Source organism: Tupaia chinensis, unplaced genomic scaffold (assembly GCF_000334495.1).
Source record: "Tupaia chinensis unplaced genomic scaffold, TupChi_1.0 Scaffold000402_1, whole genome shotgun sequence".
NCBI classification, from domain to species: domain Eukaryota; kingdom Metazoa; phylum Chordata; class Mammalia; order Scandentia; family Tupaiidae; genus Tupaia; species Tupaia belangeri.
In genome coordinates, this window is record NW_006159904.1 from 848,864 (window position 1) to 868,234 (window position 19,371).

Sequence of the window (19,371 nt, forward strand, 5' to 3'; positions counted from 1 at the left end):
ATTAGATAACAGTGTAAGTGTGTATTTGAAGGACAACTGAAGCCAAGTTATTATAATCAAAAGCATTACTTCAACAGAAATAGCTTTTTTGTTGGTTGTTTCACATTAATTTCAACTTTAACATATTCCAGGATCACTTAATCTTGTCATATAGTTCAGCTGTTAAATCTGAACAGGAAAAGACAAAATTTGGAGTGCATGTTATATTTTGCATATATACACACACACATACATATTCATATTCACACAAACCGAGTGTTTGGAAGTCGTTTAAAGTTAAGCAGGAACTTAAAATCTAACAAGTGATGTTAACAAAATGCTTTTGCTGCTGTTATGGGGGCATCTGTATCCTTAGAAGATAATCAAAAGGAGCTTCTAGGTAATTGGTCAACTTTTCCTGATCTATATTGAGCATAAAAAAAAATAACAAAACATAAAATATATGTATTAAAAAGTGAAATCTCTGTAGTTCCAAAGCACTGGCAGCTATTAAAATATCATCTAGCTAAAATTTTTCACATCTCATTTTTTTAACAGAAGAGAAAAAAATGGCTTAAACAACATGATGAATGTTCTGGGTCTTGTGAGCAGCCCAAAATATTATAGATCTCTATTGTATGATCCTTGTTGGTGGCAACTTTAAACATGTTTTGCAGTGCTGACATATGTAAAGGCTTAGTAAGTACACTTTTCTAATTACCTCATAAAGGAATGCTATTCAGTTTTGGGAAGGATTGTCAACCTCAAGGAATGAGTGCTAAACAAGCACATTTAAAAGTCTGAAATCAAATACTGCAATATTATTTTTTGAGAGCTACTGGCAGCAAAAGAGGAGGGGAAAAAAGCTTACTATAAAGTGATTATCTCACATTGTGACTAAAGGGTTTACTTTTAACCAATTCTAAACTCTCTGAGTTTCACAAGTACCCAAATAAAAGGCTTTTAGCTAGACATGACTGACGATGATATGTTCCAATTTAATCATTTATTTTTCACAAAAATAATTCAGGTTTCACTACAAAGCTAGTTTCCCAAAGCTGCATAGAAATCCAATGTTTTAGGATTTCTTCATTATTTTTTACTATCACTTATAAGCCACTGATTCCAATTAATTCTATGAAAGCGTAAGATTAGCGAAGGATGAGTCTGACAGTTGAGAGATCAAGAAAGCTCTGTTTGAGCTCTGAAGAAAAAGTCATGTGTACTTAAAGCTTTCTCATGGAATAGTGCCCATGGGAGACTCAACACATTAACGCCTTTTCCAAGAAAAGAGGAGATGAGGAATTATTGGGAAATGGGGAAGCAAGGGGTAGAAAAAACATCAATTGGTTGACATAGAATAAAAATAGCATTTATCCAAGGAATCCATTACCTGATTGCTCAAAAGAGACGGGAAATAAATTCAAGATGGCATTAGATTTTGCCAAGCTAAAGAAAAATCCTATTATTTTGTTTTAGAAGTTCTGAAACATGTAGAAGTCTATACAAACAGATTTACTATTAGACTCTTGGCTCCATGAGAGCTGGGACAGTCTCTTACTCACATTTAATTCCACAGCACCTAACATTGTACCTGGCACATATAGGTGGGTGCACAATACATAGCTAATGAACCAATAAACTACGGGTGTTTCTAAACACTAGACGGGCCACCTAGTTTTAATGTAAAATGTAATAATTATTTTCTATTGTATATATCTATTAGATAATACTAGTCATCGCAAGACGTGACAGGAGTAGCTATTTATATATCTTTTTCACATGATCATTTCTACCGTGAATACGATTTAATGAGAAACAACTACCGTGTGTATTAGTGCTAGAAAGAGTTGAGATAGAACGTATAAATGAAGATATCTCTTAGATTACTGGAGTACTGTTACAAGCATAACTGCCATCTTAAGTTATACACTTTTAAGAGAGCGTGGAATATTTTTCCAAGCAACGCAGTGTTTAGTGAGTGGCAATTTTATATATTTCATATATATATATATATATGTGTATATATGAAAGTACCTAAGCGTCTGGGGAATTTTCATCATCCAGAAGAGGTTTTTTTAACATTGTTTATTTTTAAAAGATGTCCTATTATTCAGTACCCCTACTTCCCAGAAATTACAGGGAATTATTATCACTTCACTTATAAGAGTCTACCAGATTTGATCAGTAGATAATTCAATCAATAGAGACTAAGTTAAGTGACTCATAAATTTGATCCAGTAATGTGTCTAGGGTTTCTCAAAGGCCTTACGTACCATTGCTTTGGTAATTGGTAAATAGTTAATATTTGCCAACAGGCAAGGACATGACACAAAGGGAGCACACTCACCTAAAGACTTAAATGTGAGAATGTGAGAAGTGCAAGTAAATGCTTTGTCCAACCCTTCGATTTTACTTGCTTCTTCTCTGCCCAGGACTTAAGCACGCGGTGTTCTAGCACACTGCACAGGCACCAAAGTCTTCAGGAGAGTGGTTCCTAAACTAAGTGCTGGTTTTATCTTGTAATTGGGCAATTCTGATTATGTCATACTATCTTCCTAATTGTTTTTCCATATTAGACTCATTTATTATACAGTGGCAGATTGAGGCAACACGACTCTTAGTTTCACAGTATCCTCCTTTTCCTATCACAGTTTAAACCTGTTTAAAATGTACCATTAATATCAGCACAGTAGTCCAGCTATAGGCATTTCAACTCCACAAATAAAATGAAGTTTCCGAGGCTTGTCTTCCTTCATTCATTGTTCAAGACGGATTTGTTTTTCTTACCAATAGCACTAAACATGAGATCCTTTAAAAAGTATGGGTTTGATTGTTTGTTTTGTCTGAGTTGTTTATTTGTGTTATTTGCTCTAGTGGTGTTGAGACCTGCCTTTTTGCTATATAAACAGTTTCAATGTTTTTGCTAGGCCATAAACATACTTTATATGACATGGCTGAATGAAGCTGTCTTTTGTCCTGCCAATACCTGTCAAATGCTATTGACACAGTTGCCTTTCATTGGCTCCCACAAAAGAAACAACTTCTTATAGCATAGGCATGAAAAACCTGCGTTTATAATTCTACTGTGCTGGTACCAGATTAACTAGAAAACACAAAACAAATGTTGATAAAAATATGAATAGTGCACATTATATGTATTTACATATGTATTTAGAAACTTCAATTAGTTGCACATCTGAAATGATATAAGCCACTGCCTGCAATAGCATCTATTCTATAGAAACGTAGCTGAAGACTTGACTGTTAAGACACGGAAGAAATTGGGTTATGTGGAGAGCCCATCTGAGTCAGAACTTTGTCCAGCCACTGCAGTGGCCCATGAAGATGAATCTCAATCCAGCAGGGGGTGCTTGTGACATCCTGGCGGTGATACTCAGCTCCCCAACCCTGAAAAGCAAAAGAATGGAGCCAAGAGTAACTATGCAGTCAACTTCCAGAGCCACCAGGCAGAGCTTGCTGAATGCAGAGCCCACACATCAGTCCAGAACAACTCCCAAGAACTAGGAGGAAAACATGAACTACTAAGTCCAGGTTGATTCCTGCACCAGCCATACATCCTCAGTTGAGTCCAAAACAGTGCATTCCCTCTGGGTTCACAAGTTAAACTTAGTCATGGTCTGGGGCTCTAGTCACATGGGAAACACTGGCAAGTCATCATTTTCCCTTCCGTAAAGGAAGGAACTTGACCTTAGGTTCACCCACTTCACCCTGAAGACACCGTTTTGCACAAAATGGTTACCCACAATGGACCAGTGACTAGACCTATCAATAAAAGTCATGGAGACCTGAAGGGGGCTCTTAATTTTTCAGGGTTGATTATCCAAGTTTGCTTCTCCTCTCTTTCTCCTCTCCTCTCTTCCTACTCTGGGATGCTTGACAACTTCTCATTTACTACCATTCATGAGAGATACTGAAAATAAATGAATTTGTATATTTTTCTCCCTATCATGTCAATGAAAAGTTCTTTCTAAAATGAAGTATTTGTTTACATATCTTGGCTGTTGTGAGTGAGGAAGCATTAAATAAGGGGGTGCAGATGTCTTTACAAGGTGGTAATTTCATCTCTTACGGGTAGAACAATTCAAGAAGAGGGATGGTTGAGTTGTACAGTACCTATATTTTTTCTTTCAGCTGTCATGCTTTCCATAATGCCTGTACCAATCTATAGTCCTACCAAGAGTGTATCAGGACTGCCCTTTCTCCACATTCTCACCAACATCTGTTATCTCTTGTCTTTTTGGTAATAGCCATCCACACTAAATGGTCATTGACAGACAAATGGATAAAGAAAATGTAATGCATACACACACACACACACACACACACACACACGAGAATATTATTCAGCCTTAAAAAAAGGAGATCCTGCCACTTGCCACAATGTGAGTGGACCTGGAAGAAATTATGCTAAGTGAAATAAGCCAAACACAGAAAGAAAAATATTGCATAATCTCATTGATATGTGGAGTAGTTTTTGACTTGTTTTTACTTTCGGACACATACGCTCACCAGAGAGACAGAAAGGGACAGAGAGGCAGAAAGCAAAAAATTATCCCCCATGGGAGATGGCCACATCACAATCCCTTCTCCTCCATTCTTTCTTGGGATTTCGTGCATGCACACACATGTGCCCACTTTGATACCCTTTCTAGCAAGAACAAAGAGCTGTTCCTGCTGTTTCAATTCCTCTCCTTCCTCTTAAATCCATTCTGATCAGCATTTCACCCCAGCCTCCAACAAAACTGTTCTTATTAACATCAAAACAAGACCTAAAATTAATCATCAGCTCTCAGACTTTGTGTTACGTGGGCTGTGTTTGATTTGGTTCATCATTCCCTCTCTTTAAGGTACTGTTGACTCCCAAAGTACCAAAGCACCATATGTTCTTGGTCCTGCCACTGTTTCACTGGTTGGTCTTTCTCAGTCTTTGCTGGTTCTTTCTCTCCCTCATCATCTTTTAATGCCGAAGTTTCCCAGAGATTAGTCCCAGAATGCCTTGTCTTCTTTGTATAAACTCAAACCCTTGGTGATCTCAGCCAGATTCATAAATTAAATGCCATCCATACGCTGACAATTTCCAAACTTGCATCTCCAGCCCAGACCTCTCTCCTCATGTGAATGTGTGACAGACATTTCAAAGTTGTCATCACTGGAACTGAACTTTTACTCTTACCTTCAAACCTGATCCACCTGCATGTTTTCCATCTTGGCTGAGGGCAACTAATTTCAACTTTTTAACCCCTCTCTTTTTTTCACATCCTCATCTAATCTATCTTTACAATTCAGCATTCTTCCACTCCTCACAACTTGTTCTGGAATTCTGCTGGTAGGATCAATGATCATCTCTCACCTGAATATTGCAATGGCCTCCTACCTGGTCTCCTTACTTTCTTCTTCTTCGTCTTCTTCTTATTATTCTTTTTATACATTCAATTACTATATATCATTACAGCTTGCAAAATAAATTTTCTCAGCATGAGTATACTTTATATTTGTCAAGTTAAGGTTATTATCATATATGTTATTATCAACAGATAAGGTCTCCTTACTTTCAGCCTTATCTGTGTAAGCAGCCAGAATGATCTTTTGAAAATATAAGTCAGATTATGAAATTCTCTGGTCAAATTCTTGCATTGGCTCCCAGGTCTTTAGAGTAAGAGCCAAACTCTTTGCAATGGCTCGTGAAGCCTTGCTCTGGTTCCTACTGCTGTTCTGGTCTCACCTGCCCCTACTCAGTAGGCCTCAGTCACACTGGCCTCTTATTCCTCCAAATTTCCAGGCATAGTCTTGCCACAAGGCTTGTGTGCTCACTATTCCTCCTGCCTGCACAGTTCTTCCCCTAGACATCATTGTGAGTGACTCCATCGTCTTCTTTGTCTCTACTGACCTAACATTTTTTTTAATGAGGCCTATCCTGGTGCTCAGACAACCCCTACCTCAGCACACTGATTCCCTTTATCTGCCTTATATTTTCTTTCCATTCACATTCTTTGTCATGGCTATTGCTTACTGTCTGTTTCTCCTACTAGACTAATTTTCCCATGAGCACAGAGATCTGTGAGTGATTACAGTGCCTGGCTTGGCACATGGCAGGTGCTCATAAATATTGTTGGCTGACAAATGAATGCATCCTAGAAACAGTAAAAATTCGAATTGAAGGAGACCTTAGGAATGATCTCATCCATCACCTTTGGTAGTAGCCGAGAGTCTTTAGTCATCTATAATTTTTAAAAACTGATCATCTGTACTTAGGTTTGCTATGTATTCATTTTTTAAAAAAACATCCGTGTAATATTAGAAACTATTTATTTTCTGGTAATTGTGTAGCTTTATAAATTTGAACTTTGCAAATCTGAGGAATACATCTAGCTGGTCTTAGGAAAATCAAATTTCTATGTAAGTTTATGTTACAGAGAAGTAAATATCTAGGAGATATTGAAATGTAATCCTAATTTTTGAAAACACAGACCTGGAAAAATTGTACAATTTAAATGATTGTTCATTAATAGCAATTTAATGCCCTCTGCTGGTTCTAAAGCAATGGAACATTTGAAAAGATTTCCAGGCATCTGTTAGTTGTTTTAAAATGTAAACTTGCTTTTAAAACAGTAAATCTGAAAAAATCAAACAAACCAAAAAAACTGCTTTGTTCATGAAAGAGAAATGGTTTTAAGAAGCCATTTAAAACTGCAACCCATATGCTTGCTTCTTATTTTTTAACAATTATTAAAATCATAATTTCAGTAACATAATTGAGTGTAGAAAAATAGGACAACTGTTTGTCATAGTAATTTTAAAGAGGTAATAAAATTTACTTTGAAAAAAACTGGAATAAGCCATACTGATTCCTTGGATAAATATGTGATAATATGAAAACTGTGTCACATGTACTCAGATAGTTTGATAAACAAGCTCAGGTTCTGAAATACAGAAGGGATTTGCAAGAGCTTTGCCACAGGTGAAATAGCAGATAATGAAATAGAGGCCTTTGGCTTCAATGTTGGCAAGTCCAATTGTTTTTCCCGCCCACTAACCACTTCCTTGGCTCATCAACTTGCATAGCAACCTTAATAAGATTTCATTTGAGAAGTTCAAATATTCATAAAACACACTTCTTTCTCAGAGTTACCTACGCCCACAGTAATAGTTCTATCCCAATCTGTTTATATAGGTTAAGCATCTCTGATCCAATAATCCAAACTCTAAAATGCCCCCAAATCCAGAATGTTTTGAGCTTCAACCTAATGCCACTGGTATCACCATGTAGAGGAACCTTTTTATCAAAGCAACAGCATTGTAGGCCGAGACTGAAAACCTGTGCCTGTTCCTCATGACTGCTGCTTAGCTGACACAGTGTTCTTGATAGCTGACACATCACCAGAATACTGTGCTGCATATTACTCTGAACACCTTTTTTCATCATATTAATGATACGCCATACTTTTTACTGTTAAGTTCTTCGGTGTGCATAAGGAAGAACATGATTGTGTATCAGTAGCATATACATTCAGAGTCAATAACGCTTTTGATGCCAAACAGCCACAGACTCCACACGGATGGCTGACGGTGACACCTGTGCTTTCAGATGGTTCTGTGTACACAAACTTTGTTTCATGCTCAAAAATATTTATAATGCTGTACAGAATTACTTCCAGGCTATGTGCATAAGATGTATATAAAACAAAAGTGAATTTTGTGTCTAGGCTTCTGTCTCATCCCCAAAGTACCTCAGTATTTATATGCAAATACTCCAAACTAAAAAAAATCCAAAATTCCAAACACTTCTGATCCTAAGCATTTCAAAAAAGGGATACTCAACCTATACCTTTTAGTAACACTTAACTCTCTTGTATTAGAGCCAGTTCTATTTTGTAGCTTACCTATAAATATTATCTCCTCCATTGCCTGCATGTTTCCTAAGAGTAAGGAGTGTCTTACTTAGTTCAGGAAAAGTACCCTGAATGACAGCAGTGCTTGGCAAGTTGAGGGATGGGAAAATCTCTGTAGCATTTAGTCCCATAAAATATTGTCACTTTATCTTCTGCATTAAAAATAAGCAGAGAGAATGGGGCCAGCAGGTGGCATGGTGGTTAAGGTGTTGGAATTCCCACATGGCTGACCATGGTTCGAGTCCTGGACCTGGTGGCTTGCTTTCTCACTCTCCCTCTTTCTTCTCTGTCTTTGGCAAAATTAATGTGAAAAATAATAATAACAATAATAAATGAATAATTAAATAATTTAAAAAATAAGCAGAGAGAAACCTAATTTGCTTCCAAAATAATATGCTTAAGAATTCTTATGTAATAGCTAAACAAGATAGTTAATACTCAGAGAGGAACTCTTCCTAAAATTGTTAATAGAATTCTCCTCTAAAGCTGTTATTCCTGAACTGACTATAGAAATGCCACATCAACCTAAGAGGGCTTTCTCATTTCATTTTGTCTTTCATTGTCCTTTTTAATAGTCTGGAAGCCCGCACTCCTCACCTTCACGAAACTCATCCGGATAGTGCACATCTTCGTTAACTCGTAAACAACTTCAAAGCCATGGTGAACGGACTGGGCTAGCAGCTGAGCAAAGAGCTGGTTGTTGAAGACCTTGAGGCTGCACCCGCTGGGAATCTTGCAGACAGTAGCTGGATGGAAGCCATGCTGATAGTTGCAGTTCCGGCTCTGCACAAAGATGCTGCTGTCGCTCACACACTCAGCATACACCTCTCCCCCAACATAGTATAAGTGGACGCCTGCAGATGTAAAAAAAAGGCCTTCTTTCAAATATCACTTCAGCGACTCTTGGAACTTCATGAGATGTGACTCTGTACTGTCAACTTTCTTTCATATCACTAGTCATAGGTGAGTAAGATATGAGACCCCCAACGCCTACTCTTCTGTTTTGTTTTGCTTTTTCTTAAGATGAGGTCTTGTAATGTTACTCAAACCAGCCATGACCTCATAATCCTCCTGCTTCCATCTCCCCAGGTGCCAGTACTACAGGTGCACTCCATCACCTATAGCCTTTAGGTTGGATTGGGAATAGAACCTGGGTTTCCCATGTGGTCTTGCCTACAAAGAACAGCAGTGTATGCCACCATGGTTGGACCCCTACTTGTTTTAATTATAATCTGTGTTTTTTCCACAAGTCTGTCTAAAAGTGTTTTGCAACCCATTGGAGACAATCATTCCCAAGAATTATTGGAGCATCGGGAAATTTATGAAATATTTTTCTAGGCATGACTTTCCCGACAACCCAATAATCAGTAGTCTTTCATATCCTATTTCTCTTGTCATTCTCAATCTCATGCTTATGCATTCCAAATATAAGGTTTCATAATATTAGGTACAAAATAAATGTCATGTAAAAAAGTCTAATAATCCTTCATGTACATATACCAACAGAAAATTAATACTGGAAAGAGTTAATATCAAAATATTACTTCAATGTTACTTCAGTCCAAACACTAAATTCACTTTAGTAGAAATAATAAAAGATGTTTAAACTTTATTTTACCAACAGTAATATATCTATTTTCTTTTTCTTTTTTTTTTTTTTTTGCAAGTATGCATGATTTTTGTTATAGAGTGTATGCTGGAAAGAGACAGAGAAAGTAAAAAAACACTTCCCAGGAAGGATGGCCACGCTGCAATTCTTTCTCCTCCATTCTCTCAGGATTTGGGGCACACATGCACTCAAGCCTAGCATATTTTTCAAGCCACTGAGCCTGGGACTTGAACCATGCAGTTGTCCATCTGAGGTCCAGCTACCTTAACCACGCATCACAACCTGGCCCATATTTTTCTTAAATGATGCCACTAAAAGATTTATTTCATTTTAAAGTTTATCACCCACAGTATAAATCATGTAAATAACGTCTATATTTGACTTGTGAATACGAAATTCCTAACATATTTTCAGAGACATAGGGACTTCAAAGAGTTTGTGAAAAATATATTTATTTTAGTGCAAAACAATTTTGAAATCCATGCATAGTTTTTTTTCGTAATATGATTTTACATAAACTTCTTGAAGACACCATGTAGCAATATAAAAGCTCATAGGCAAAATGTAGCTTACATTATTTCATCTAACGATCTTGGAATTAAAGTTGCTTTAAAGTCACACACTCCAGGGCTTCTCAGACCCCAGTTTGTGTATCTTTGCTTTTAGAAAATTTTACTGAGGTAAAGTTTCTTTGTCAGGTTCTAAGTAGCACTAGAGGCAATGTTATATGTGACTTTTCCCCATCATATATATTGTTTCCTTTTCCCCATCTCCTTTCCCCTAACAAAGTTTTAGAAAAGAACAATTTTGAGTAGTATGTATTCCACGAACATCACTCTGAAGAAACTGACCTGAAGTCACACAGATAAAGACTCTGAGTATCCACACAGGTCACTGCCTCTATCAGACTGGCTCCCCCTCTTCTTTTCTCAGCCTTCCTTTCCTTTTCTTCCTCATCTCCATTATTTACTCTCCTGAACAGCCTGACGTCTGACACCAGTGGCAGGGCAGTGGTGACAAGACCTCGGATGGTCCTAGGTTGCTGGCACATGTGACCCCTGCATGGCAAGGCAAGCACCGCCCCCTTTAACCACCCTGTGAACTCCAGCAGGACAGGCCTGTAGCAGGGACCATGCCACACTGGGCTCTAAAAAGAGAAAAAGCAAGGGGTCAAAGAGCCAGAGTGGAGCTGCTATGGGTTTAGGAGATATTTGAATTGAATGACCTTGAAATATATAATCCTCTTATGGAATCTATTATGTAGATAAGATTTTTTATCTGACTCTGGTCTTTACTTAGGGGGTGGTTTTCAATCCTGTTAAAAGTCTTATCTGCAACCACAGCACATGATGGCAGAATTACAAAAGCAGAGAAGAGCCCAGGCAGGCAGGCCTTAGTTCAGCATCCTGAGAGAAGACGGGGAGGACCAGCCCTGAGCACATGCAGTCTGCTCTGAAAACCAGGGGAAGACAAGATCCCACCACAGTGTGAAGTAGGTGGGGTTTGGGCTCAAGACAGCAGCATCTAAAAAAGATTGAGTATGCAAATAATTTTATTTATATCCATTTGGCTTAAGCCAAGACTCTGCCATAGAGTAGAACAGTAGTTCTCACACTTTAACTTGCATCAGAATCTTTTGGAGAAAGTATTAAAACAGATGCTGATTAATCGGGGTGAGGCCCAACCATGTGCATTTCTAACAAGTTGCCAGGTGAGGCTGATGCCGCCTCACTTTGCCACTTTGGGAACCACTGGATTAGCATCTCAGGCTACGTTTACAGACCAGTCCTCAGAGTCAGGAGGGCTACATTTTTAAGTGTGTGATACTTGACAACTATCTTCAGACAAGAGCTTCATAGAATTATGTTGATGAAAACTAGCAGGCAGTCTCTGTTTTTATTATCTGTTTTCAAATTTCAACTCACTGAAGGTTGTTACATGTGAACTCCATTTTATGTGACATTCCTTTTAAATGGTACCGAAAAATGAACATGCAGATTTTGCTGCAGCCAATATGTCGACAGTTCTTTATGAAATGTTTAAAAGTGACATTACTTTCAAAAGTGCAAATGCAATGAAATATGCCATTAAAATATTAGTTATTGGAGGCCAGCCTTGTGGTCTGGTGGTTAAGGCAGCTGAATGCCACATGGCCAAGTAGTTCAAGTCCTGAACCCTGTGACTTAGGAAACTCTAACCACTTGTGCACATGTGCTCCAAATCCTGACAGGATGGAGAAATGGAGAAGGGATTGTGATGCTCCATTCTCCACTGGAGGGGAGGTGGGCAAGAGAGGGTGCTTTCTTCCTCTCCAACAAAGTAAATTTTAAAAAAAGTTTATTATTGAGACCAGACACTAGTGCAGCAGTAAAGAATTGTTCTGTGATGCTAAAATCATATGGAAAATCCCAAGTTCAAGTCCCAAGGTCCCATGCTAGGCATGCACACACATGTACCCATGATCCTAGCTGGCTGAAGGTGGGACTGTGGCATTAAAACCTTGTTGGGGGGTACCTGTATCTCTCTCTCTCACTCGCTCTCTTTTTCTGTCTCTCTCTCTCTCTCTCTCTCTCTCTCTTTTTTTTTTTTTTTTGAGAAGTTTTTGTGCTACAGGGCACATGCACTTGCCAGAAACAGAGAGAGACAGAGAGACAGAAAGTGAGAAATCACACACACACCCCCCAGGGGGGATGGCCATGCCGCAATCCCTTCTCCTCCACTCTCTTCTCAGGATCTTGGGCACGCACGCACATGCGCCCTGCGTGAGTTTAAGTCACTGGGTCCGGGACTCCAACCATGGTTGACTACATGGGAGTCCAGCGACATAGCCATTACGCCCACTGCTGGTCCCTTTCTGTCTCTTTTTTTAAATCTGTCTTTCATGGAAGAAATAGATAAACTTTAAAAATACGTGCATTAAAATGTTAATTAGTCAGAGACAAAAGGTAGAAACTATATTTAGTAAGATTTTCTTTCAAATGGAAGGAGATAGAAAATCATTCCAGATAAACAAATGCTGAAAGAATTCACCAAAGTGAAACCAGCTTTTCAGGAAATACTTAAGAGATTACTACCCAGGAAGGTTAAAGGAAGACAAATAGAAGTAAGGAAACACAAAACAACTAGAAAAAAATAAATAAACCCACGTATTAATAACGTTGACTGTCAAGATTAAATGCAAATTCAGCCATTTTACACACAAGCAGGCTTGGGGACCATCAGTTAGAGTAATGGCTATGTCTCTGGACTCCCATGTAGTTGACCTTGGATCGCGTCCTGTAAAAAAAAAAGATTCTCTGAAAAAAAGGAAAAAAAAGAAAAAAACTCACGCCGGGCGCGTGTGCCCGAGAGGAGAATGGAGGAGAAGGGATTGCGGCATGGTCATCCCCCCTGGGGGGTGATTTCTCACTTTCCGTCCCTCTGTCTCTCTCTGTCTGGCAAGCACATGCGCCCTATAGCAAAAACCTCTCCAAAAAAATAAAATTTAAAAAAGAATAAAAAAAATACACACAAGCAGGCTTAAACACAAATCCACCTATTATTCAAAAGATAGTTGTCTGCGTGGGTTTCAATTTATATACTTATTATAACCATTACTCATTGTATAAAATTAGATAATAAAGGAAAAGTCCCAAGTGTTACAGCTGACTCTTTCTTTAGAATAAATGCAAAAAAAGACTAAAGAACTTTGTAAAACCTATAAATCACCAAATCACTGGCTCTATCACTTTTTAATATCTCTTTCCAATGTTGTTTTGTCTTTGCTTTTTCGAGTACTTATGTCTTATGAATAGAACAGTACTATGGCCTTAGAACTCACAACATATGAGTAAAAGTGTTCTTTTCATTTTTCCTTTTTTAAAAAAGGTTTTTGCCATGGGGTGCATGCGCTCGCCGGAGGGAGACAGGGACAGTGGGAGTGAAGGTGAGAGGTCACCCCTGGCGGGGGAGGATGGCTACACCGCGGTCCCGTCTCCTCTGCTCTCTTCCTTTAGGTACACAAGCACATGCACCCAGCATGATTTTCTTTTTTTTTTTTTTAATCTGAAAGATTTTTGCTATAGAGTGTGTGTGCTCACTGGAGAGACGGAGGTACAGAAGGTGAGAGATCACCCCCAAGTGGGGATGGCCATGCCGCGGTCCCTTCTCCTCCACTCTTCTCTCGGGATCTTGGGCACACACACACACACGTTCCCAGCCTGTTTCAAGCCACCGGGTCCAAGACTCGAACCGTGTTTGACCACGTGGGAGTCCAGCGACGTAACCATTTACACCATCTGCTGGTCCCCCCCAGCATGATTTTCAAGCCACTAGGTCCCGTACTCAAACTGAAGTCAGCCATGTGGCAGTCCAACCACTAGGCCACTGCTGGTCCCCAAAGTGTTCATTTCTCTCTCTCCCCTTGAGCTATACAGTTTTACCTGTCTCTAACTGGACCAATGATTGATACCCGCAGATTTTTTCCAATTATAAACCATTATTTCCCATTGTTCTCCACATGGAAGTTACAAATTCTTCTTTCATTGGCTATGTTAACATTATCTTTGTTAATTTATGAGATTGTTTATTGCCTGACTTTTAATCAATATGTTTTTCTTTGGAACTGTATCTCACAATAAATAACATAGAATTTAGTACATACTTGTAGAATAACCACTGGAGTGAGTTTCAAATGTTCACAACATAATATAATGTTAAATGCTGAAGGTGGTAAATATGTTTATATCTTTGATTTGTTTATTACATACCATATACATGCTTTTAAAAACCATTTTGTACCCTATAAAGATGTGTAATGATTATATGTAAATCAAAATTACAGTAAATATTTAAAGAGAAAAAGCAAAACAATAAATGTTAACTAGTGTAATTGTGAAGCTTTAGGAAAAAAGTGGAAAACGAGTCTATTGTTACAATCCTATAGCCTGTTCTAACTCCAAAAAATAAGGATAAAGACACCAAAGAAAGCACTACCCGAGACTGCAAAGAGAATCCTGGCAATATGGTCCTCACGCAAGTTCTCCCACACCTTGGTCTAGACTTCCTCTTGGGCTAGACTTTCCTTTTCTGAGCTTTCCATTTGTGTCTGACCACCAACAATACTATTTTTTTCTTGCCAGAGGGTGTGTGTGCTTGCCAGAGAGACAGACAAGGAGAGAGGGAGATGGCTAAAGCACCTTCCAATAGGCACAGTCATGCCTGAATCCTTTCTCCTCCATTTCTCCATCTTATTGGGGATCTGGGCACACATGTACATGTGCTCAGCTCATTCTTCAAGCCACTGGGACTGAGACCTGAACAGTCAGCCATGAGAGATCCAGCTCCCTTAACTACTAGGCTATAAGGCTAGCCCTGCTTTTTATTAGATTGGGAAATAGGGTTTTGTTTTATGGTCAGTTAGAACTAGAAACACCTTGGCTTTGATTTGGGTCTGTTGGGTCAAGCTGCAAGTGTGACCCCTCTCAGTCCTCCTCTATTATCTTCAACAACAGAGAAATGACTGAGATAAGACTGGGAGGAGGGTGGATTAGGTTGTTGAGAGCATTCCAATGCTCAGAATCTACTATACCATCTCTAATCAGAAAACCCAAAATCTTTGGGACCAGCAGATGGTATAATGGTTATGTCACTGGACATAATAGTCGACCATGGTTCAAGTCCTGGACCCAGGGCTTAAAATTCACACCAGGCACATGTGTGTGCATCCCCAAAATCCCAAGAGGAGAATGAAGGAGAAGGGATTGTGGTGTGGTCATAGCCCCAGGGGATGAATTCTCGTTTTCCGTCTCTCTGACGAGCACACACGCCGTATAGCAAAAATTTCTCTAAAAATGGGGGGAAAAAATTCCAAAATCTGAAATGCTTCAAATCCAAAAGTTTTTGAGCACTGACATGAGACCGCTAGTAGGAAATTCCTCATCTGACCTCATTGGACAGGTTGTAATCCCAATGCTACAATACAAAAATATTTTGTAAAATTATCTTCAGGCTATGTGCCTAAGATGTATGTGAAACATAAGTGAATTCTGCATTGAGACTTGGGTCCTATTCCCAAGGTGTTGTATTGCGCATATGCAAATATTCCAAAATCCAGATGAAATCCCAAACACTTCTGAACCCAAGCATTTTCTGTAAGGGGTACTCAACCTGTAATATTCAGGGGAAGAAGTCACTGTCCCACAGTGGAAGGAAGGCTTATGACTCCCCTCCTGCACTGGGAAAAAAGGAAAGATACCAACATAAAAGGCAAAACTTATTCTCATTTTGGCACTGGCTTGCTCAGAGAACTCATGCATGTTCACTCTCCTCAGAATAAACTTAAAATCAGCAGCACAAACTCAATGCCTTCTCTTGAGTTGGGAATTTATTTCCCTCTCATCTTTGTTGTCTTCCCTTCTGCAAAGCTAATTTCGATTTCTGACTGATTATCAGAATCGTCTGGAGCTTCAAGAAAGTACATATTTCTGGATGTAATAAGTGGTATTTTTAAAAAAGGCCTTTATACTTAAATACTCAGATAAGAGAGAGGATACAAAGTCTAAAATCTGCTTTAAAATATGCTAACAAAATCTGGGTCAATTGGTGGTGTGGTGATTAAGGCAACTAGATTCTGCATGGCCATCTGCATGATTTGAGCCCCAGACCCAGCGGCTTCAAAACATGGTGGGCATGTATGTGTGCATGCCTAAAACCCTGAGAAGAGAGCAGAAGAGAAGGGATTATGTCATAGCCATCCACCTGGGGAGAGAGTACTCACTTTCCTCTGTCTGTCTCTCTCAGTCAAATGCACATACCCTATAGCAAAGATTACAAAAAAGAAGAAGAAAAAAGAAAAATACTATAGCAAAGATACTATGGAGGATGAAAAAGAATGGCATGGAATATGAATCATTACTGAAGCTAGAGATGGTAATAGACTCATTACAACTACTCTTTCTACTTCTGTATATTTTAAATTTTTCACAGTAAAAAATGTATTAAGGTATTATCAAAAAATAATAATATAAAAGTACAGTGTTTCAGATCCACACCAGGTCAGAGGATGGAGGTGGGCCCTCCACAGGACTGTGCCTACAGATGTGCCCTACAGAACACAAGCGTTTGCCTTAGTCTTCTGAGCCTTGTGTAATACAACAGTACTCCAGCAGATGGCAGTAATTCCCCTTGAAAAAGGGTCATCTCTTAATTCAGTCACCTCTGGGCTGGTAGCAGGGTTGTTTTTCCCAAATCTGTACTTGAAAACTAAATCTTTCTGGACATTGAAGACATGTCTTCACTGCACAATACAATGAACACCAGGTTTGGGCTGAACTGTGCTACACTGAACGTCCCATCACTGCCCCTCACACTCTTGTCCACCCTGCCTGGGCTGGGTTGTCCCACAAGGTTTCTGTCTCACCACTAGGCAACCTCACATACCATATCCCACCCCCTTCTCACATGAAAGAAGCACACTCTAGAATATTTACAAGATAAAAACAAAAAATTAAAATCTACCACAAAGCCACAGTCAGAAATAATCAAAGGGAACTTCTGTTATGCAACTGTCAGTCTTTTCTTTTATGTGCATTTTTTAAAAGTAAACTTGGGATCATATTCTACAGGATGTCTTAAATCTTTTTTTGTTTCCTTCTAGTAATGTATTGTGGACATTCTCTCAAGTTATTAAGTATCATGCAAGATCCAAGTTTAATGACTAATTTTATGTCACTCAGTGTTAAAATACTTTTTCAGTTGGCTCCATGGCACAGTGGTAATGCACTCAAGAAAAGCCAGACTCCACATGGGACCACAGTTCAAATCCCCAGCCTGGTCAGCCTGAAACATGCCAGGCATACATATGAGTATGCAAGATCTAACAGGCTGGAGGACTGGAGGAAGGAGATAGCAGTGTGATTAGACCATGCGGAAGGTACTCCTCTCCTTCTCTCTGTCTCTCTCTCTCTCATTTCTTTCTCTCCCTCTCTCTTTTTTATGTGTGCTCATGTACTCTATCATGTATAAAGAAAAAAAAATTAGGATCCCCCCATGGATCCTGAACTTCAGCTGTGAAATATTACTTTCAGAGACTTAAAATGAAGATTTTCTGCTGAGATTTCTCCCTCACTCATTTCTAGTGGGTAGTGCTACCTATCTATTTCTCTCTATCTCTGTCTCTCCGTGTCTTTTAATTAAAAAAAAAATTTTAAGGTAAAGTATTCTGGGCTTTCAAGCCCCTTCTTTATTGTGTTAATGGGTGCTTCTCCCCATTCTATTTAGGAAAGGCACAAATTCAGGTCCATCCCCACATGGATCCTGAACTTCAGCTGTGAAATGCCACACAGTTTCCAATTTTTGCTTTTTAAAATTAAAATCTACAGTTTTCTTATTATCTTTTTTTCTTCTTTTTATCATGTATATATATATATAGTGTCTAGTGTCTAGACAGGTCTAAGTGAACAGGATCTAAACATCTGAATACAATCAGGGTCAAAATACAAAATATTCCTCTATTCCCACTGAATCTGAAGCACAAAGAGTGAAAACAGAATGGAAGAGAGATTGCAGATCACCTCCTCCTGCATGCCTCTGAACACTCAGATAGAACTTCAAGAATGAGTCATTCATCAGATGATAGAAATCATCACAGAGTCACAAGAAATATAGGAAAACAAGACAATACCTCTCCTCCAAGGGGAAATATGATTCCTCTTCCTCCTCAAACAGTACTTGAAAAAATAACTCATCTTCATCCTCAGACAGTACTCAGAAACTCATGGAAATGCAGATAAAGAATTTAGAATTTTTAATGACAAAGCTCACAGAGATCGAAGAGAAGAGAGACAATGACTACCGAAGAGGTAAGAGAAAGGAGCTGATGAGTTTCAGGAGGTGAGGAAATTCTTGCAGGATCTAAAAGAGGAAAATCACACTATAAAAAAGAATCAAATGGACCTGATAGAGATGAAGAGTATAATATAGGAAGTCAAATCCTCCCTTGAAAGTATTTAAAACAGACTAGATCATACAGAAAATCGAATCTCAGATGTAGAAGATAGAACTGCTGGCCTAGAAAAATCCACCATGAAGACTGAGAAAATTGCCAGAAAAAGTGAAAATAATATATGAGAAATACTAGATACTATCAAACGTCCAAACATTCGTATAATTGGTATCCCAGAAGGGGAAGATACTCATAAGGGCATTGACAATCTATTCCATGAAATCCTGGAAGAAAACTTTCCAAACGTAGAGAGGCATTCAAAGATCCAGTCCCAAGAAATACAAAGGACCCCAAATAGAATCAACCCAAGATCTTTTCCAAGACACATTATAGCCAGATTGACCAAAACCACAAAGACAAGATACTAAGATTGGCAAGAGAAAAACGGCAAGTTACCTATAAAGGATATCCCAGCAGGCTGACAGTGGACCTCTCATCAGAAACAACGTGAGTGAGGAAAAAATGGGAAGATATATTCAAAGTGTTAAGGGAAAAGCAATTTCAACCAAGAATACTGTACCTGGCAGGATTAACCTTCATATGGGAAGAAAAGACAAGAACATTCTCAGATAAACAAAACCTGAAAGAATTTACCAACAGCAGACCAGATCTCCAAGAAGTTCTGCAGGGAGTTCTATATCAGGAAAATTAAGTACAGTGACACAGAAATAAGAATTCAAAAACTAAGAAAATGGCCAACTTTGGACCAGCATTTGGCATAGTGGCTATGTTGCTAGACTCCCATATAGCTGACTACAGTTCGAATCCCGGGCCCAGTGGCTTAAACTCACACCAGCCGTGTGTATGTGTGTGCCCAAGATCCCAAGAGGAGAAGGGAGGAGAAGGGATTGCAGGGTGGCCATCCCCCCTGGGAGTGATTTCTCACT

At 38.8% G+C, this 19,371-nt stretch overlaps 1 protein-coding gene across 2 annotated transcripts in view; it reads right to left on the reverse strand.

Annotated features, from left to right (window-relative positions):
• Positions 1 to 631: 631 nt before the first annotated feature.
• SMAD9 (SMAD family member 9) overlaps positions 632 to 19,371 on the reverse strand; it is a 36,400-nt gene continuing 17,660 nt past the window's right edge. For both annotated transcript variants that reach the window (XM_027774086.1, XM_027774085.1), the window contains 2 exons: positions 8,490 to 8,746; positions 632 to 3,390 (listed from right to left, as the gene is read on the reverse strand). In XM_027774086.1, coding sequence (XP_027629887.1) covers positions 3,247 to 3,390; positions 8,490 to 8,746 — 401 coding nt within the window. In that variant the 3' untranslated portion in view covers positions 632 to 3,246. The remainder of the gene's footprint in view (positions 3,391 to 8,489; positions 8,747 to 19,371) is intronic.